Raw genomic sequence first — 22,186 nt, 5'->3', positions numbered from 1 at the left:
TATATATGGATTACCCTGTTTTAAAACGTAATTGAATTTTGATAAAATGCCCCCTACCCTAAAATAGAACCTATTTGATCTTTCTTTGATGATTCACAAGCACTTAAGGGACTGTTCTCAGCATTACAATTATTTTTTCCCAACCTTCTCATTCTACTGTGACTGCATAGAAGAGTTGGTTGATGCTGAGTTCCAGAGTAATGCTGAGTATCAGAGAACTTTGCCTCAATTAAAAGATTGTAGTCACAGAGAATCACATCAGTAGACTTCTAGGAGCTGTTACGGAGCTGTGTGTTTATGTGTGACTGTATATATAGATGCATGTTTACCTGGGAACACTGATATACATAGTACTGTTAAAATATATAATGTATATTGTTAAACACACGTGCGTGTATATTGACTTGGGACATGTGCATCCATTCCCACTCACTAAGGAAGCTGCAAATGGAAGGAGTCTCATCAGAATTTACCAAGGGGAAATTGGCTCCAAGACGTAATGCTTTTGGCTGGAGAAGATAGTGATCCTGGCACCGTGCACTCTCTGTTTCCTTGTGAGAGCTCCAAGATGAAGAATCAGCTACAGAGAGGCAGATGCTTGGTGGTTTTCTGGAAGCACAATTATAAGGTTTATGAAAAACAGGAAGACCAACATCTCATGCAGTTTTTTTGAACTGGAAAATGATTTAATGTGCTGTTTTGTACCCCCCTTCAGGCCTCAACTATTGAGCCATGATATTTCATTTTATTTTGATGATTTTTTTGCATTCTTATTTTATGCATGCTAGCCTTAGAAAAGAAATCATACCTTTGAAAGCTTCAAAGATACTGTTTTTAAGAGGGCCTAAAATTACAACAATTGATGACTATAATTAGTTATATTGCAATATTGTATTTTCAAAATTGCTGCCCAGTTTTCCTTTGTCAATTTTTGCTCACAGCCACTAAATAAACTTGGCTCAAGCAATTCAGTATCTTTCCTGACCCTTGTAAAGTCTTGATTTCTTTACTTACCTATTTTAGCTAGTACTTGTGGTGATCATTTACTTGAAAAATACCGAACTGTGTAAAGTGTAAAACCCATGCTGCTTAATACAGCACTTGCACAGCGATGAGTAGGATGCTGTCTTCTGTTCTCAGCTACTTTAACAAATAGTCTCATTGAAGGAAGTTAGTATCCAGTAACCGTTACCCAGACACTCCGTCATTCACAGTGAACATTGCTGGATTCATTGGACAGAAAAGCTTTCTGATTCACTGTTAATCACAAAGAAAGTCTAACTATTCTTTCTACTGTATTTTGCAAACTTAAAACTAATAAACTCGCACTGTCTGTAACATAAATGAAGGAACCAAGAAAGGAACTAAGTCATCTCTTTAGAAATATGCTAAAATCTTAACCACAGGGGTTATAAACCCAGCCATCTGAAGGGACCGGTCAAGTCACACTGATGAGGGAAGAAGGCGATTCAGTGCTGTGAGCATTAGTGGGGACGGTGACCTCCCAAAGTGTGTCTGCCTTGTCTAAAGACCTTCAAATAAAAATCCTGCACGGGTGAAGGAAAGCATGTCTCCAGGCCACAGCTGCCAATTTGGAAATGCGCTGTGATTCCTTAATATTATTTGGGCCATCACAAAAATATTTGAATAAAAAAATGATTTAAAATTAAATGCAAATAAATATGACCAATTTAAGGATGATCACACCATAGTTGGTGCTTTTGTTCTCGGGGCATAGAGAATATTAAACCAGGGATGCTAGGGCCCTAGAGAGGCCCAGAAGATATTCTGTATTCAGGCAGAAGAGCTGTGGCAGGGGCAGGAACTAGCAAGAGTAGAACTAGCTGGCTCTCCCTTCCTCAAGACAGGATCTCATTTCTGGCCTTGAACTTGCTATGTAGAGTTGACCTTCAACTGATTTCCTGCTCTACCTCCCAAGTATCAGGATTGTAAGTATATGCCACTGTGTCTGGCTTCCCCATTACTGAAATATATTATATCCACCTTCCACCCTGCTCCAGGGTTAGGTAGCCCTAGATTCCAGGAGTTAATACTTGTTAGAAATCTTTGATTGTGAGACATATTTTCTGTGAACAAATTCTCTTACTTCCTGAGAAACATGTGGAACAGTAGTAGAAAAGTCCAGAAAGGAGGTGGACTCTAGCCATCCTGATATCAGAGGGACTTATATGAAGGTTTAAGGAATCATTGTAAAATAGTTGAGCCTTTAACACCAATAAGACAGATTGTTAGAGAGATGGTTAAATTTTCTTCCTTGCTATGAAATACTTGGCTCTGGTTCCGAAGTCATAAAGTCTGTACACCCAAAGGGTGAGTGTCTGTGGGCCCATGTCCAGTGTAGGACCATGAGCCTGCCCTCAGCGATACCGCCACACTGTGCTGAAGACACCCAAGGCTGCCATACTTGCTGCAGGAGGTCAGGCTCCTTTGTTTAGTGAAGACTGAAGTGACAGCCTTTTGTTGAGAATTGTCCCCTTACCTGACACTCAGTGCCTGTGCTGCATGCCAAGTGCTCTGCACTGGGCTTCATCCACAGCCCCTGTTTTGTTGCTCGGGTGTTTCATTTGAGACAGGGTCTTGGTAAGTAGCAGGGGCTAGCCCTGACCACCAAGTTCTTCTGCCTCCACTTTTCTTGCCATGATTACTAGCGTGAGCAACCCACTATACCTGGAAGAGATTTTTTTTTTTTTTTTTAATAAGAGAAATGGTGTTTGTGAAAAAAGGGACCCCATTCTGCTCGTTTGGTGGAGGGTTAATAGCGATAGGTGTTGGTACCTTGGAATGGGAAAACCTGGCTAAGGTTTCTGAAGTAGTTCATTGGTCTGGGTAACTGTGTAATTATTCATGACAGTCGTGGAACAGATGCCTTTCTTCGGTTGATTGTGAGGTTCACCACAGTGTTGAAAGAACTGGTAAGGCTTGGGTTTGGGGGTTGGAGAGGGATGACTAGTTTGAAGAAGCGAAAGTTCATTAAACAGTGTTCACTATGTACTGCTAAGTTGATATATGGCTTAAGTGCAGTCACTGTGGCTGCTCTGTGGGGCCCATTTTTGGTTTCCAGAGAGAGAGATTGTTTGCAGAAGATATAAAGGTTTTCTGCTCCAAGGCACACATTCCCAGCTTGGCATATGGCCAGCATTCATTTGATACCACCAGACAGCTTGTACGTGCTGAATGTGTTCTAGTCAGGTAGAGCCGAGGTAAAAATATCTGCTGGGTAAGGGACCATGAAGTCAGTGAACACCTCTCCCAGCTCCATGCTCAGGAAAGCCTAGGTGCTGATTGTTCTATAAGGCCCCAAGTTACATGCCAGTAATCAAAGTGTCCTTATCTGGTCTTGACCAGCTCATTCTTTACGTCCTTAGGGGCTCTGCTGGTTTCTTTGGAAGGTTGGCTTTATTACCCTTCCAAATGCCTTCTTGATGTTTGAAAAGCTCTAGGATGGCAAGCATCTTAGATACCTACTTCAGATGTATTTTAAGTTCATTAAATGACTCATACTTTATAAAAGTATGGCCTTCTGTTTTTATTTTTCTTATAACAGCGATGGTTATAATCATTGTTCTTTGTAGGTTTTCTGCCACATGATTGTAAGAAGTTCCCAGTACCTAAAAGTGACTCTGTACTTGAAGGTTAAAGGTTTTTCAGGAGTTATATGGCTTTGTGACTTGCTAAGAGTTTCTATAACTCCCTTTACTCCTAGAAAAGGTGAAATAGCAGGACCAGTTTGGGCCTCTATCCCCCCTCCACCACTCTGGGCCTGTTCCTAGTCTCTGTTCTCCTTTTCCTCCTTTTGTTTTGGTCTTTTTAAAAAAAGTAATATAAACTTGCTTCAAACTGACTTCAAAAAGTAAAGGGAGTCCATTGGCTTCTAGGACTCTGCAAGTGTACAGTTGGACTAAGATGTTGGTGACATAACATCACTAAAGACCCTAGGTTCCTTCTATTCTATTTCCTGTTTGCTTCGAATTGTGTTAGCCTTTATTTCCACAACCACATGCTACTCTTCAGCTGCCCTTTGTATATGAACACAGCACACTTACTCCTTCCCCACCACGGGAAGAAGGCAAGCTTCGGCTATCAGCAGGTCAGCTCACATTGCTGGGTCTCCTTCACTTTGCCTGAGGCTGGCTTCATAGGAGATACTTGGGCTGAGGAGTCGCCACCCATAGAGGTTAATCTGATAGTTCTCACTCCAGACACACGACAGAGAATGAATGGCCAGGGGGGATTTCTTCAGGAAATTTGGGTGAGCATTAGCTGGAGGGAGAGCTAATGTTGGATATCAAACAGTGGATGAAAACTTACTGTAGGTGTGTGTCGGAGTAATTATGTGGACCAGGATCTAAGGGATAGAGTTTTATTAATCAGTTTTATTCGTGCCTTATGTTCTTGAGTGTATATGTACATCACATGTGTGTATGAGACAGGGCTAAAGTTGTAAGGAAAAAGAAGACACTGCAAGCTCTTACAGCTTGTGCGATATTTGTGTCTTGTGCTTTAGTTAATTACTGCTTTGTATTCCTTTCTCTTTCTGCTGCCGTAGCTACACGCTCCTGTTATAACATGAAGAGTCCATATTTCTTTCTCTTAGGGAGTTTTCTCTGTTCATATGCACACAGATTGAGTGACTAGGTCATTGTTGTCTTGGAAAGTCTGTGCCTGGGATTTGGCATGAGGGCAGGGCCTGCACATGCTATAGGTGTGGACTGAAGCCCCAGGTGCTCTAACTAGGGAAGTCATTTAGGACAGTGGACAGAAGCCGGTGTCAGCCTGCAGATGTTTCTTTAGCTGCAAATAACAACCTGGTTGAGGCTGTCGCTTTCTGCTTTGTTCTGTGCTGCCCATCGCTGTGAGTCCCTGCGACAGAGGTGGAAAGATGGGGCACTCTATTGGGAGTATCATCTGAGACTGGGAGAATTACTATCTGTCCATGAGGAAGGTTAGGGACTCTCTCTCACTTATAAAACATTTACGAAACTGCCCCACAGGGCCAATAAGCTTGACAGGTCTTTCATTGTGATCTAAATGATTTGCTCTAAGTTGGAAAGTGGCAATTAAAATTGGGGAATTTTTAGCTTCCTAGGTTTGAGAGGATCCTGAAGACATATCATAATGAAAAGTGAAACACAAAGTGTTTGCTTTAACTGAACGATTGCAGTTAATTTCTTGTAAAGACACACAGAAGCACACATTAATTTAAAACAAGCTCACACTGTTGTTTCTTGTAGTACAGCCAGGAAAAACAGTAACAAGCTGTCTCCTTCAAAATCACATCCCTGGATGATATTCGAGCAACCTGGAAGATTCAATACGTCCCCAGGAAAAACATTTGGAGTGAAGCTGCAGTAACATTTCTAGTTTGCTTTCTGCCCTTGCAGGGCTGCCATTAGGTCTGAGCAGCAAGGACTGGGCAGTGTGTGACATCAGCAGCCAGGTGCAAGGCAGCAGCACTTGTCCCAGAGCCTCAGCTGGTCTGTGCTGGGAAAAAAACAAAACAAAACAAAACAAAGAAACCAACCTTCTTTCCATGTTGAGAATTTGTTAATCATTTTGTACCCTGGTGTTTTTGTTTGACATTGAATTTAGTACTAATATTAATTCATATTTTCTTTGAAAAATAGGTATAAAATGATGGTTTTAATCTTGACTAGATCTCATACTTAAAAGATATACTTTAAAGAAATCACCTTAAAACTGTGTGGGCAAAGGTAAGACCTGTAGACGAAAGGGTCTAGTTACCGTGCAGTCTGCTACTGCGAGACGCTTGTATCATATTCAGGAACATTGGAGTGTTAGACTTGTGTCCTTCCATTTGTTGTCACAGGATGTTTGTTGGTTAGGATGCTGATAAGGCTCCTTTCCTTGGAGGACATACTTGCCTTTTCATTTCTGTCCCATTTGAGAGTGCTTCTGAGAGGAAGGAAGGCTGGATCAAGAGATACTCCCTGCAATGTCTTTACTCTGTATCCTTTACCCTGGTTTCTTTCTGCTTACCATCAATTCTGAAGAAAGAAATCCAACTTAGAAGTGAGCTAACTGTGTGATCCTGGAGACCCCATTAAACTGGGAGTTGAGTGTGGAGTGGAGCTGAGTCCTCCCTTTCTTTTTTCTTTCTTTCTTTCTTTCTTTCTTTCTTTCTTTCTTTCTTTCTTTCTTTCTTTCTTTCTTTTTTTTTAAAGATTTATTTATTGATTGATTATATGTAAGTAAATTGTAGATGTCTTCAGACACACCAGAAGAGGGCATGAGATCCCATTACAGATGGTTGTGAGCCACCATGTGGTTGCTGGGAATTGAACTCAGGACCTCTGGAAGAGCAGTTGGTGCTCTTAACCACTGAGCCAACTCTCCAGCCCCCTCTCCCTTTCTTTTAAGAGCAGTGGAAAGAGAGTCTGTCCAGAAACTTCTGATGGGCAAGAACAGACATTATGGGTTTTAAATTTTCTAAGTGTAGCCACAGCTACAATTTTGGTGTACTTTCTCATTTTTTTAGACTTAAGGCTTGCTTGCCTACTGAAGAAATTAAGCCAGTGTTCCAGCATTAATGATTCTGATATCCTAGGCTTAAAAGCTTGATGAGAGAGAAGCTCTATCATTTCGTGATAGGTATTTGAAGGTACTCTAGGACCCTCCTGGTACTTGGTGGTTTTTGTTAACCAGGTAGCTTCGTAGGCCTGATAGGAGACTGAATTTCAAGTTCAGACTTAAGTGTCTTCTTTTTGTGTTCTCTCTTTTATGAGACTGGTTAGTACTATCAGAAAAATACTTGGAAAAATTACTTTCATTATTAAGATATTTGTATATTTTCCCTTAGACATTGCCTTCGACTTCCAGCATACTTAACTAATTCCCATTCCCAGTTGATGTGAGAGTCAAGGTCATATTACACTAGCAGCCTGGTGACTGTGCTGGCTACTAGTTTACCGTAAGACCAGGGAACGGATTGGTGGGTGCCATCCTACTAGTCATTTAAAAATTCCTTCTAGGGTCTGGAGAGATGACTCAGTGGGTAAGAGCAGTTGTTGCTCTTGCAAAGAACCCAGGCTCTGTTGCCAGCATCCACATGGTGGCTCTCACCCTGCTGTAGCTCCAGATGCAGGGAATCCAGTGTGTGCTTCTGACCAGCACAAGCATCAGACACCCCCATGGTGCAGTACATATATGCAAACAAACCAATTGTACGCAAAAAATAATAAAACGAATAAGATCCCTTTTAGAAAAAGCTTCAGACACAGGCTTGGTGGGTGGGTGGGGGGTTGGTTGTTGGGTGAGAAGCAGATCAGAACCTTGGAGAGCTCTGGCCATGCAGGTTTTGAATGCCCATGGTGCTTCCTTCTCACACTGGCCAGTGGCCACTGAGCACAGCCCTGAGCCACCTCCTTCTCCCAGCACACACTCCACTTGAATGCAGCCGTCCTTCTTAGGTTGGTGTTCAAACTCAACTTTGCTACGTTTCTAAGACTGCTTTTACTATTCCATATCAATCTCTCAAATGACTTGTAATTGGTGTACTTAACTGTTTATTTGCATCTTAGATATTTGCATGTTTTTCTAATTAGCTCCACCTGGTTTTGAAGGAATATAACAACTTCACACATCACAGTAACAGCCTTGAACCTCAGGTTCAATAAGCCTTGCCTATGAGAGCTATTAGAATATGTGAAAATAAAGCCACTGGGCCATTGGAACTACTGCCCTGTTTCATTTCTTGCCTTGCCAATATTTGCCACTCTGAGTGTGCTACAAGAACGTAGTGTTCTCTTCCCTTTTAAGAGATTCATTTTGTTCTCAGTACTTGAATCTTCTCAAGGATAAAGGTCCCACATTTTAGCTGTCCATTAACACTGTTGCCGTCACAGGGTGTGATCACAGTGTTGAGGTCTGCTTTTGTTTGTTTGCTAGCCACATGACTATATAAATATTTCGAGAATTGTTATGTGAACAGGGAACAGACTTGCTTTGTATAAACCTAAATTTGTCATCCACACCATACTCAGGTTATGTTAGCTTTAAAAGACAGGAAGTGGTATTTGAAGGGATTATGCAAAGATAGCTAAGGTAATTTCATTTCTTTATATTGAAGAATTCTTTATATCTTAAGACATAACAGAGGGCTTCATTGTTGATGTGGTCCTGTTACAAATAAGCCAAGAGCAGGGATATTTTTGTTACCATTCATATATCCCCCAGCTGACATTTAAGCCATTCCTGCTTGTTCAGTTTCTGTTCTGTTAGAAATGTCACTGCTCATTTCCTGAGGCCACTGTGACCACTGGATGCCACCAGAGTGGACAGCACTAATACCCCCAAAGTGCTCTGTGAGCCTTGGAATTGGAACAGAGACAAGTTCAATGGTAGTGTGAGATTATACATATGATGGTTAAAGGATATGATTTTTTCCCTCCAGATCCTTCTAAGTTTCAGTTGTTTAAAGAGATAACTGAAGTCTGATGTCATAAACTGCTAATGGAAATAGACTGAGCTCCTCAAGGTTGAGATAGAAAGTGCTTTGTTATGTGGTATCCAGTTCCCAGGACCACACACAGACAAATATTGAAATGCAGTATGGGAACTATCCTATCCTGTTTTGTAAAACTTATATTTTTTCCATTATGGCATGTGGTAAATGCATTTATGCTTAAACATATACACATATACACAAACATTTTAGAGAATATGGAAATCAAGTTTCAAAAACCTACAAAATGTCTTTCAATTGTAGAAATCAGGTGATACCTTTTTTTCTAGTACGTTTCTTGTGCATGGATGGTTTTATGTGGTGTATTACACTCTCATGTGTTAAAGTACCCATTAAATGATTCCCTCAGTATTACTAGTTCTTTGGCTAATTTAAGATATAAGTATTACTGCTCATAATTTGGCTCAACTTTCTTGTGTGGCTGCTGTATGAGGTGATGACACATAGGGCACATGATACGAATGTCACATGGGAGTAAGAAACAACTTGTGGAGGTGTACTTCTGTCCTCAGAAAACGCCACACTAATTAGTCCTGTTAGATCCTGGTCTAGGGCTAGCCTCACTCTGAGAACAGGAAGTGCAGGATGGCAAAGCCCTGAATCTGCAGGGTTTCTCTGTGGAGGAGGGCACATGATCCTTAATGCTGGCAAGGAGACTTGCTGTCATTCTGCAGGTTTTAAAGTCACACTTCTTTGATTACTAACAAGGCTTCATATTTTCATGCTGTTCCTGGTCCCTTTGATGCCCCTTTATGTTAGAATGTTAGGCAGGATTTTGTTGTAAGTTTTTAGGTGATTTTAGTTTTTCTTATTATATTTCTAACTCATTCTATACATTATCCTCTTAGTGACAAATTTTATCTTAAAATTATTTTTGTAGAAGAGCATTTGTCTGGGATGCCATTCCTCTCGGTGGTGATTCCAAATCTCGTCTGTTTATTTCATCTCCCTATCTAATCTCCCCAAGCCACGACTAGTGGCAGTTGTTTGTAGCTCTTCCCACTCCTGACGTCCATTCAGGTGGCTTCAGTCTGAGGAACACCTGAGCTGCCTGTGAGCCAGGCCTCTCCGGCTGCTCTGACCATTACCTTAGTTACAGAGGAGCCCCTTCTGAGGGCAGCAGCGATGTGAGTGGAGTGGGTTAGGAAGAAGGAGCCGTGTGCATTCAACAGGAATGTCCCTCATGCCAGGCAGGGACAGGGGATCACCATTCCCGTGAAATGGGCTGTGCGTCTAGTTCACTAATATTTCAGTCAACTAAACTGGGGGCAGAGGGCAGTATTACATTTATACAGTCTTACTCTGCACCCCACTAGCTAAATAGTCTTGATTCCCCCCCGCCCCCCCTCCCGTATCTGAGGTATTTTAGTGAAGACAATTTAAATTTCTCTTCTAAACTGTTAGTTAGTTCTTTGGTTATTTTCAGTAACTATAATTGATCATTTTCTTCAGTTGTATTTTTTATTATTCACTTTCCGGTCCATTTTAGATTTCTGCTTTTGTTAGTATATTAAATGACCTTTGCTTCTGGCTTGTGGCCATCTTCATTTCAGATGTCTTTTGTTCATTACAAAAATAAGGCAGAGTAGAACTTTATGGGTAGAAACTCAGCTATATTTTGCTTTTTATAGTGAGTCCTGAAAATGTATGCTGCTGCTGCCTCCATCCCTGGTGAAAGTTTGGACATTCTTCTTTATTTATGGCTCATGAGGATTAGGAAGTCCAGTGTCCTGTATGCTAGACACTGTTTTTAAAATATGTCTTAGTCTTTAGTAGACTTACTCTTAAGGAACCTTAAGACTAAAGTTTATACAATATATTTGTCTGTGTGTGTGTGTGTGTGTGTGTGTGTGTGTGTGTGTGTAAAACCTTTTATATTTTCTATGTTCTTCCCTTCTAGATAAAGTGATTTAAACACAGGTTGCCTTACAAAAGCAGTCATATAGTCATAAGAGACAAATCTTTAGTTAGTTTATTATGTCCATATGGGCGTGGTTTTCAGCTAAGTGCATTTGAATGGTCAAGGTCAGAGGCATTTCCAGGTATTGGGAGGCTGTGTTTTAATAGGAAGGAGGTGTTGGTTGGCATGTCTATACTGTGAATTTAACAATTAGGTTGAATAGTTTGAAATTAATTTCAATTATTCAAGAGATGTTTGTCTGATAATATGTTTTCGTGATTTTTTTTTTCTTATTGTGTGGACTTGATGTGTTCCAAATTCTGAATAAAAATGGTAAGATTAAAAAATGGAAATTGAGGTGACTAAAGCTTTTTCCTTTTGCTCTAGTACTCTAGGCAGCCTGGGAAGGCATACTCAACTAAGAGGTACAAAGTCATTCTCTTTCCTATTTGTCAGTGTGACTGACCTCTGAAGGAAACACCTAGCAGGCTGTGTAATGGCCATTTTCAGTTCTGGCCTGTGTTTGTACATCCTGTTAATGTTTTGAATGAGTTTTTGAATAGGTCAAAGGAATCTTGGGCTGTTAAGGCCAAGAGCTTTGGCATGAATGACTCTGTTCTAGCCAAATTACTGTATGTCACCATGCCTACTTTATTGTGTGATGGCAGAGCATTTGTTCTTTCTCTTTTTGCGAATATTTGCTTGGTCCTGTTCTTCCTATCAGTGAAGGGATGCCTTGTTCCTTCCCCACCATCATCTAATCCCTGTCAGACAATGCAGAAGAGCACAGTACCATTGTCCTGGGTGTCTAGGATATCAGCGTCAAGAGATGCCATCGAGCCAAGAATCTTTAGCTGCTTGACAGTTTGTATAAAATGATGTGGTGTTTGTAGTAATCTGTGTACACCATCTATAATATAAACACTGCCCAAATGGTTCTAGTCTATTGTCTAGAGAATAACAGACAAGGAAAGATAGCAGTCCAGTACACATTTTTTTTCCTAGATGATTTTAATCTGTAGTTGTTGAAGCTTTGAATGGACACTAAGGGCATCAGCCTCCTTGTAATGAATGCATTCTTTTGTTTTGTTTTTTCATTTTCTTCAGGTAGGGGCAGTGCTTAGGTTGGCCTGTATAGTGTGATGGATCTAAGTGGGCCTGCAAGATCCCTGGGGACCTTTCAGGGATCTGTGATGGCTGAGTCTTTTCAGAACCACATGAAGATGCTATCTGTCCTCCTTTTATTGTGCTGTTTTACTTATTCTGAAGAAGTGCTGGTGGGCACTAGTGATACATAATGAAGGAAGGACATGGCTCCAGATGGACTGTAGTCCTGTAGTCAGTGTAGCGCTCACTGCTGTGCAGGAACAGCACAGTTAGCACACAGGGAGGAAGAGTGAGCAGACAAGCATGAGCCTGACTACTAGACACTTGCTAGGTCTTCCCTTAGTCCTTCCTTTCCCCCTCTGAATCATGCATTTCCTAGATGTGTTTTCCCCTGTACCTTCTCCATTCTTACTCTTTCCAACGTTGGTCCAGTCTATTCTGCTTGTATTTCTGGGTGATGCTGTTGTTTGCAGAGTATTTATTTATACCTGGTGTTACAGATGTTGATAGTCTGCAAAGTAGAATTCAATTACTTTTTTTTTCCTTTTTTTCGGAGCTGGGGACCGAACCCAGGGCCTTGCGCATGCTAGGCAAGCAGTCTACCACTGAGCTAAATCCCTAACCCCGAATTCAATTACTTTTGTATAGAATGCTGAATCTAGGTGCTGCTTGTTAAACAACCAAAGGTTATAAAAGAATAAAAAACAAATCCCGTGTTCCAGGTCAAAACCAGTCTTCCTGGTGATTTTGAGTTTTCACTTTGGCAATCCCTGCGTCCCTGCAGGTACTAGCGGCCCTGCCTCCGTGCACAGCTTGTCAGGAGCAGTCTTGCTCTTGTTGCTCCCTTCGTCTGCTCTGATGTGCAGTTGTATGAGGGGTTTGTATGAGGCTGTGTTTCACTGACCTTGTTTATGGCTCCACAGAACCTTGCCTCCTGGAACCCTTCGAACCCCGAGTGCCTGCTGCTTGTGGTGAAGGAGCTGGTGCAGCAGTACCACCAGTTTCAGTGCGGCCGCCTCCGTGAGAGCTCACGCCTCATGTTTGAGTACCAGACGCTCCTGGAAGAGCCTCAGTATGGAGAGAACATGGAAATTTATGCTGGGAAGAAAAACAACTGGGTGAGTGTTGAGAGCTAGGGGAGTTACTTCATCTGGGATGAAATTAAAGCGATAAGAGCCTTGGGATATCCATGCAGAGTGAGGTCGGGTCATTTCCGTACACACAGATGGCTTAGGTGACCTGTGCACATTCTCATAATGTAGAGGTTGAAGAGGACTAATGGTGAGCACGCTTATTATTTGTAAAGAACACCACAGGAGAAATGTGCAGAGTTAGGTTCATCCCCGTCTCCTGTGCTCCGAAGTCAGGGAACTTGCCTGAGCACTGCCCGTGCTCCTCAGCTCCATGCGGGCCCTGATGCAGGTGGGGCTGGCAGGCCATGGTTAAGACAGATGCCGGCATGGCCCCCTTCACTTACAGAGCGACTTCCAGTACCCCAGTCAGGTAAGAGGGTCAGCCGCCCTGGCAGCAGCTGGTTATCTGGAGCCCTCATGCTCCCCCAGCTCTTCTCTTAAAGGCAAGGCCTTGTTACACAACTCAGAGTGGTCTAGGAGTTGCTACATGGCCCAGGTTGGCCTCAAACTCAGGATCCTTCCTTCCCTCTTTCCTGAGTGCTGCGGTTACAAGGACACCCACCACATGTAGCCATAGCTGCTTCTTACAGTTCTTTTGCATTTGTGATCGTTTCTGAAATATGAAGTAGATTTTAGCCCTCCTCTGTCCAGAAACTTCATATACCCTTCCTTCCCCACCCCACACGCCAGCTCAGCCGCAATCTCCAGTGGTATCATGAGCTCTGACGTTGCACCACTGTCCATCCTTCGGGCTCCGCTTACTTCCTCTTCTGCTTTGTTGCACTGGGCTTATCTGTGCTGGCACCTCTCCTGGGATGCAGACACAGCAGGCACACTCCTGTCCAGGGCACTGTGCACACGTTTCTGACCTTGCTGTTTTTCTCCCAGGAATGGTGAGCACCATTCCAACTTCAAATCTCAGCTAATGTATTTTCAATAATATCCTGGTCCAATTTTAAAATTTTTTTGAGATATGTTTTACATAACTTTACCTGTTTTGCTTGTCTGAGTTTATGCTTTTCAGTTAATTGGCATGATCACCACCATGATCTACAATGGTTCTGTCACCCTCCAGTAAGGTTGTTCATATTCACCATTAGTCTTTTTTTCTTCATGTGGCCTGTGTGACCTCTTAACTTTCTTTTGATTCCCGTAGATTTTCTTTCTGTACACTGCATGCAGTTACAACACATCCCTAATGGTTAGTGACTGGGTGCTTTCACTTAGCAGAATGTATTTCAGACCTGTATGTGTACTTCGTTTCTTTTAATGGCTGAGTAATATTCCACTGGACAGACATGTCACATCTTGTTTTTCTAGTCACTAATTCAAGACATTTTAGTTGTTTTTACCTTTGACTTTTATGAATAGTGCTGTTGTGAACATACATATATAATCCTTTATTATCCTTATTCTTAAATTCATGTGTTAGTGTGTAAAGTATTCACTCCAGCACTCAGCATCTCCACATAACACTGTTCACTGTCATAGGCTTTGTTTGTTAGGCATCTGGATAGAGCGGCACCTTGGCCCCTCCTAGTCTGTGCATGCGTTCTGGCCAGTGCTTAATCTCCCCATCACTCTACTGGAAAGGGCGTCATTGTAAGCCCATTTGTGTGGCTGATGACAAGATGCAGTTTTCTGTAGGCTGCTGATCCCAGGCCCTCAGCTTGTGCTAGCTGTACCCCAAAGCAGCCTTCAGCTCCTCTTTAGGGCCTTTCCACACGGTGCCTCTCAAGCTGACAGTTGGCCTTAACCAGCAGGAGAGGTGGAGAGAGAGTGTGCACAGGAAAGCATTCTTCCAGCATACTCTTGTCGAGATGATGCTGTCAGTTATCATTGCCAGTTAGATCCGGCCACATACAAGGGAGACCTCCAGTACACGAAAGTGTAAATGCCAGGATGGTCGTGTACCACGCTTGGGAAGCCTGCCATATGTAATGCTTGTTTGATTTTTTCCTGTGGAAGTCAAACTTCAGGGCAGCCATTGCTCTACTGCACTCCTTGAGCAGTGTGTGCTGCATTATCGGTGTTTGCTGAATGGCGGAGTGAGTAAACTCTAGTGACATAGAACTACTTTAGGTGGTCTTCTCTGGTGAACTCTCTTAGACCCCACCAAGCCGTTCCTATGCTCAAAATGGAGTTTCTATTCTGTTTTTTTTTTTTTTTTTTTTTTTTTTTGGTTCTTTTTTTTCCGGGGCTGGGGACCGAACCCCGGGCCTTGCGGTTCCTAGGCAAGCGCTCTACCCCTGAGCTAAATCCCCAACCCCCTCAAAATGGAGTTTCTGACATGGAGTTTCTAACATATTTAAGGGATGTGATTTCTAAAGTCTAAAGATAAGCAATATACTTTAAAACCTTTCAACAAGTCTTCTTGTTAGAAAATGCTTAAGAGTTCAAGGTCTTTTCTTTTACTTTGTGTGTGTGTGTGTGTGTGTATGTGTGTGTCTGTCCGTGCCGTGATATTCTTGTGGCAGGCAGAGGACAGCTTGTGGGAGCTTATTGTTCCCTTCTAGCATGTGGGATTTGAAGAACTCAGGTCATAAGGTTTGGCAGAAGATGCCTTTACCCACTTAATTATCCTTAATTATTTTCCAGTCCTTTCAAGTTTTTAAAAAGAAATTAACACTTATTTATTTATGACAATTCTTTTTCTTTTAAGATCTATTTTATTTTTATGTATATGAATACACTGTAGCTGTCTTCAGACACACCACAAGAGGGCATTGGATCCCATTACAGACGGTTGTGAGCCACCATGTGGTTGCTGGGAATTGAACTTAGGACCTCTGGAGAACAGCCTCTGCTCTTAACTGTTGAGCCATCTGTCCAGCCCAACACTTATTTATTGATGTGTGTGTGTGTGTGTGTGTGTGTGTGTGTGTGTGTGTGTGTGTGTGTGTGTGTGTCTGCCTGTGTTTGAGAGTGTACATGCCATGGGCTGTGTGTGGAGGTTAGACAGCAACCTACAGCAGTTCTTACTTTTCAGCACGTAGGTTCCTGTGATTGAACTTGGGTCTTCAGACTTGCCAGCCAGTACCTTTACCCACCGACCTATCCTACCAGCCTTGGTTTTTACTTTGTTAAGTCTTCTATATTGCAGTATATAAGAGATATGACCCTGGATTTGCCACTTCCATTTTAAGTATATGGTTTAATCCTATCAAGTATAATGACATTGTTGTGCAAAGCACAACAGAAAAGTGCTTGCAGCTAAAATGTTTCAAATTAAGAGTGATGTTAGCTTGTTTTTGCTGTTATAAACTCACTGTGATCTTGGCTACTTAAGACAACCTCGCCATGTTGTCTTACAGTCCCAGGGATCAGCACTGAGAATGGATCTGCCAGCTCTAAGATTAAGGCAAGGCACAAAAGTGCGCCTGGAGGAGGCTCACAGGGAAATGCTGGTCAGGGCTCCACCCACAGACATGGTCTTTGAGAAATCATGGAGAAGCAGAACCATCCTTGATGACTGTGAAGAAGAAGAAGACATAATGGAGGGGTTGTCTCTGAATAGATGGTTTTTAGACTTCTGTAGGAGTGTAGTCGTCATTTGTAACAGCTGGAGAGCCAAGAAACAAGCATCACAAAGGAACCAGACCTCTTTTCCCTCTCCCCTACTATTTCTGTATATGTGTGTACACATGTGGGATGCATGTACCTGTATGTACACACACATGTGAAGGACAAAGACTGATGTGGGGTGACTTTACCTTGTATATCAAGGCACAGTCTCTGGCTAAATCAAAACTTGTCTTGTCAGCTGGTCTCAGCAGCCAGTTTGCTCCGAGAATTCCCTGTCTTCACGTCCTCCAGTGTCTTGAGGCATATCACAAGGCTTTTCTGTCATCCTTGTCCTCTTCAGTAATTTATTAGTGACCTGGTGGCATAGAGCTTAAAGTTGAATTCTATTCTCTTTTACTGTTGTAGTAAGGAATTCTACTGTTTTAGCTTCTGGTTTCTCCTTGCTTTAAAATAGATATAAATACATTATGTCTATTGAATATGGTTTGGGGGGAAAGTAATACATTCTAAGAATGTCTTTAGAGTGTGGCATTCTAATAATAAGACTAACTGTATGTTTATATTCCTGCAAAAGAAGTTTCCATTATCGCCAGACTAATTGGTTGCCAGTTTTAAGAATCACCCCTGCCACACTGTCCCCAAATGAAGTTAGAGTCACCTTTCCCAGTTAGTTCTTGGCCTTTTCCTTCTCTGAGTGGCACCAGCCCATTTCATAGGAAAGCTTATTTGTGGATCAGGGAGCAGTGCCTAGGACAGGAAGGAGTATCCCCTGAGGCAGAACGACCTGAGTGGAATGTGTTCAGCACAAGATGTCTACCTGTCCTCCCCAAAGGTAAAGGGAACTGTGGGGGGCAGCTGCAGAAGCAGAAAAGCCCAGCACCAGGAGGTGTCCAACTGCAGTCTTGTCAGCTGGAGCGACAGCCAGCACATGCTCACTTAAAAAGAGGAGGACGCACATGCTCAGGGCTGGTGCTGGGGACAGGCAGTTGGCAGGAAGGCTGACCTTTTCACGGTCATAGGTCAGATAATTTTCTATATCTATCCAAAAAGAGATCTGACCAGAGTCTGACTAAAAACAATTCAAATTATTCTCTTTACTTGGCTACATCTAAATGTCTCAATTATAGCTTACAGGAAGGAATGCTATAGAAATAATCTTCGACAGTACAACAAAGTACCGAAAATCAAATATAAAGACAGCCATTGTTTGTGCTTGAGCAATGCTGGTGTGTGTGTGTGTGTGTGTGTGTGTGTGTGTGTGTGTGTGTGTGTGTGTGTGTGTATGTGTGTGTGTGTGTGTATATGTGTGTATATGTGTGTGCTGTGCTCCTCATAGTGTGTCTGTAATTTCAGTTAGCTTTTAGGACATAGGAGAGTCAGTGGCAGCTAACAACAGAGTCCTTGAGCTGTAGTTCCCAGCATTCCAGTGCCTTAAAGATGGGTGAGAGTTGCTGTGCTCTCCTGTAATGTTTCTGTGGTTCTAGGGGTTGACACGAGGCCCGTACATTCTAGGCAGTCCTTTTGCTGCTGAACTGGAGCTCCAGCCTGACTGTGTAACGGGTGCTGGGTCCGGCAGCAGCACGCCCACCGAAACGGGCTCTGAGAGAAGATAAGCATGGCCCTGTACTAGCATCTCATGGTTCTAATGTCACAGTAAAACCCAGTGGCTTGTATAATTAATATGTGCTGACAAAGTAGTTTTTCAGAAAGCTGGAGACCATAAATCCCATTTTCTTTCCCAGTATAGCAAATTCTATCACAAGTTTCTTTCTTTCTTTTTTTTAATTTTATACTGTAGCCCATTGCAGATAAACTCCCATTTTATTTTGGTTTTGGGACCAACAGTTGTTTTCTTCTGACTTCAATTGTGTCAGTCAGTCCCTTGCCAATAAAACCCATGTGTCAGTGCGAGAAGTGACCTTCTGACAAAGGATAGGTAGGGACCATCTGAGAGGCTTTTTTTTTTTTTTTTTTTTTTTTTGACATTTGGTCTGAAATAGTTGGTAAAATAAAAATATATTGTATAAACTAAAAGAGGGCCAAAAAGCTAAAATGTAGTATGTGGACTAAAATAACCTGCAGTTCACATGAGTCCACATGTTAAAAAAAAAGTCTAATTATTTTTTATTACCTTATATGGACAAGAGTTCTTATAAGTCATTAAATCCCACATTTTATTTCTTTTATTGAGTTGTCAAATACATGTATGTGTCCATATGTGTGTATACAGATACAGATATGCATACATATATACACAGGTCATTGGATGTAACCATTTCAAACCACCAGATTACAGTTTCAACTACAGACGAATATTTTGCACTAGGTAGACATAGTTCTTTCTTTACTGCTAGGTGGCTTGCCTTCATAAGTTGAGAATGAAGAGTTAACGGGTCGAATTTCATTCATCATTTCTCCAACTCTCTTTCCCACTTGGAAATCCCATGGCAACTTTTAAAGTGCTGTCCCCAAATGACTTAACTGATATTCCGCATGCTGGCAGTAGTCACTTTTGCATCCACTACTTCTGTGGATGCGTATCGTACATCTTGTAGGGGTTAGAGATCGTTCACATGTGGAGGAGAGTTTCTGTGGGCCAGAAATCCGTCTCCTGCTTATTGGCTCTAGTAACCCTCACCATCCTGCTCTTCTCTGAGCCCCGCCTTGGCCTTCTGCTGTAGCTGCTCTGGACACTTTGTTTCCTTGCTCAGTTCTTCTTTTGTCACCTCACTCTGTAAAGGAGGTAAATCTCCACACTGAGGATTCAACAAGAAAAGTCATGATCTGATCACAGTGTGTTGAGATGAAAGTGAGCTGCCCCTCATTTTCCCTGAAAAGGTACGGAGTAATCCAGGACAATGGCAGAGTCCAGCCTGGAGGCCGTGCCGCTCCCTCCACCTGGTAGCCAGTGCCAGGGAACATGAGAAGTGGCTGCACTCTATCAGTAGTGTGTGCTTCCACTCTGGCTATGAGATAGGAGGAAAATCTATAAGTTGGGGGATGTGGATTCCTTTGTTATTTTTGTTTTGTTTTGTTTGTCTGAAATAATAGAATTATCATTTATTGTACTGAATAATAAATATCAAGGGAAGGATACAAAATTGAGAATTTCTATGGTATTGGAGAAATAAAACTTGAACTAGGAAAGCCTTGGTAGCAGAGAGAGAGCGTTTTGGGAGCATTGGCATATAAATATTTCAGGTTCTGAGCTTGTGTGAGGTTCGCTGAAGAGTATAGCAAAGCCGAGAGGTGTGGGGTTAAGCTCAGCATACTCCATTGTTCCAAGGCTGAGGCAATTAGACATGAGGCCAACTGGTGTAGAGAAGACCCTGGGAATGGGGCCCTGGATGCCAAGTGAATTATGTTCCAAGCTAGCAGTGACTGTCCCCGTCAGAGTGCTGCTGCCATGACCCTGAGATGAAGGTGACAGGAATCTCCATGGAGTGTGGCCATGAGGAGGTCGTTGGTGACCTTGCAAGAGCTGTTTTGGTGGAGTAATGAGGAGGAAGGGTCGACTAGAGAGAAAAACAAAAGAGGAAGTGCAGACCTCAAATAGACTCTTTTATTTTTTTCAGAAGGATGATTTTGTGATGTGGAACAAATAGTAAGATGGGAGCTTAACAAAGAAGTGAAATAAAAGACTGGTCTAAGATGCTCGTGTGCATGCTGATGGGGCAAGTGGGGAGGAAAATGACCTTGCAAGCGCAAGAGGAGAGCGTCAGTCAGGAGCTTGGGTTCCTAGCTGAGCACTGTACACAGTATCAGAGGATGATTTTCTGTTTTATTCTGTGCTCTCAGTACCCAACGGGCTAGTAGCTTTTTATAAAACCCCATTTAACACAACAGAGTTAGATGTTAGAACTAGCCTTACTTCATTCAAAGTATGAGCCCCTCCTTGACAGAGCCAAGAACCATAGTTCAATAGGATATGCTAGCTTCAGAGTCTTGTAGGGCTAAGCCTAACACCAGAAGTCTTGGGCTCAATAAAAGGGAAATTAGGCTAGAATCTCACCACTATTCTTTCAAGAGTCACTTCAAGGTGTTTACAGATCATCTTGTGGCCTCCCAGCTTTGTGGGTTCTTTTCTTGCCACAAATAACGTCAGTCAGTGCTACGCCTGTGTTCTTAGATGTATAGTCTTCTGTGGAAGGCGGTAGACTTTCTGGGAGCTACACTGACTCTTCTTCTCCAGTTTATCTTTCAGCAGCTGTCACTTGTGGCTAAATGTGGGACTTCCTGCCTAGCCCCTGTCTCCGTACTGGGATTCAGTCTGGCTTTCGATTGCACAGGTCTCATGCATGCTGTCACACAGCTGCTGTGAGTTCCTCCGTGCAGCTGCCCTGATGTGTTCAGAAGATACACTTCAGGTTTTCCCTCCTCCCTTTCTGCAGTGATCCATGAACCCTAGGAGCAGGGCGGTTATAATGTAGATGCCCGATTTAGGGATGGGTGTTCTCAAATCTTTTATTCTCTGTGTCTTGAGAGAGGGTGGGAGACTCAGGATCTCACATAGCTTTGCTGCCTTTGCATAGAGTCCTCGGAACCCTGAGATCACTGAATAGTTTGCTTAGAAACAGTGCTAGCTAGCATGCATGAAGCCCTGGGTGTGCTTCCTGGTAAAACACAACACACACACACACACACACACACACACACACACGCATGCACACATGTACAAAGCAATTCATTGAAGCTATTATTTATAGTTTAAGTGCTTTACATTTCTAATTACTGAAAATATTAGTTGATAATATTAGTGAACTTTCAAGAGATTAGAAAATTTTCTGGATTGCATTGGTGTTTCACTGTACATTAGAGGAAGTTTGATCTCTGTAATGGATGTCAACATACATGATGGTATGTACAGGATCAGGGTGTGGTATGAATGCTTAGTAAAGCAGATGAGTCTGGGAGGTAGGGTGATCTTGTCCTACTTCAGTTTTTTGAAAAATGATACTCATTCATGTATTCATTTCACAGTTTTTTAAAAAACCCAATACTACTTTAGAATTTTATCATGCATTAAATTGAAGAATTCTGATGTTAAAACTGTGCCCTTTTAATAGTAAGAATCCTTTTTAATCCTCTTCTACTTTCCAACCTTATTTTTCTATCCTATGTTAGGAAACTCTAATAGAAGCTGTCTGCATATTGACATAGTTGAATTTTTTTTTCTTGGACATAATTGTTACTTATCAGTCTGTTTTATATTTTAATCCTTTTGTCTCCCTACAGACTGGTGAATTTTCAGCTCGTTTTCTGTTGAAGTTACCAGTAGATTTCAGCAACATTCCCACGTACCTTCTCAAGGTAAAACTATGCATCATCAATAAGAATACAAATCAGACTGTGATATTTAGCTCCATATTTGTATGCCTTATTTCTTCTCACTTTGTTCAGATAGTGAATTCTAGTAAGATACGTACTGCAGGAAAACCCATTGGAATTGTTTTCCTCAGCTATTGTACTAACCTTACAGGTTGTTTAGGCATGAGTTTTCATGCAAGGTGATCATACATTAGTAGTATAAATAAATTACACATGGGAAAATCCTCTTTATTTAGTAATCTTACTGGGATGAAAGACTCATAGACATTGTCCTAGGCATTCTACTAAAAGGCGTTCCATCTTCTTTATGTCAGCAACTGAACGTAGGTCCCTTAAAAGTCGGGCTGCTAAGAGACTCATTCATCTAATTAGAGCAGTGTATATGGCATTCATTTAAAGTAGGTTAGGGACCTAGGGAACAACTATTCGGTAAGGGATCCTTACATGTTCCATAGAGAAGAGGTCGGCTCCAAAAGACTACTTGTGGCTAGTGAAAGAAAACAGATAGATCAAAGAGCAAGTTTTAAAAAGGAAATGTCAAGGCAGAGGCCCTGGCCCACTCAGATGAGGACTGCGGGTTATGATTTAAGACTTGGCTGGCTGCCTGCATCTTCTTCCCACCTGTCCTTCTGTAGTTGCAGTCTAATCTTAAAGTTTCTCTGCCTTTTTGTTTTGTTCTGTTTTGTTTTC

The 22,186-nt window shown here is 42.0% G+C and overlaps 1 protein-coding gene across 3 annotated transcripts in view; it reads left to right on the top strand.

Annotated features, from left to right (window-relative positions):
• The window catches only part of Babam2 (BRISC and BRCA1 A complex member 2), a 382,404-nt gene that overhangs the window by 123,519 nt on the left and 236,699 nt on the right, over positions 1 to 22,186 (top strand). For 2 of the 3 annotated variants that reach the window (XM_032908965.1, XM_032908966.1), the window contains 2 exons: positions 12,434 to 12,628; positions 21,404 to 21,478. In XM_032908965.1, the coding sequence (XP_032764856.1) occupies positions 12,434 to 12,628; positions 21,404 to 21,478 (270 nt within the window). The remainder of the gene's footprint in view (positions 1 to 12,433; positions 12,629 to 21,403; positions 21,479 to 22,186) is intronic. The other variant, XM_032908967.1, reaches the window with a different exon arrangement.

Source organism: Rattus rattus, chromosome 7 (assembly GCF_011064425.1).
Source record: "Rattus rattus isolate New Zealand chromosome 7, Rrattus_CSIRO_v1, whole genome shotgun sequence".
Taxonomy (NCBI): Eukaryota; Metazoa; Chordata; class Mammalia; order Rodentia; family Muridae; genus Rattus; species Rattus rattus.
The sequence above is the reverse complement of the archived record's forward strand: the minus strand, read 5'-3'. Positions and strand labels throughout refer to the sequence as shown.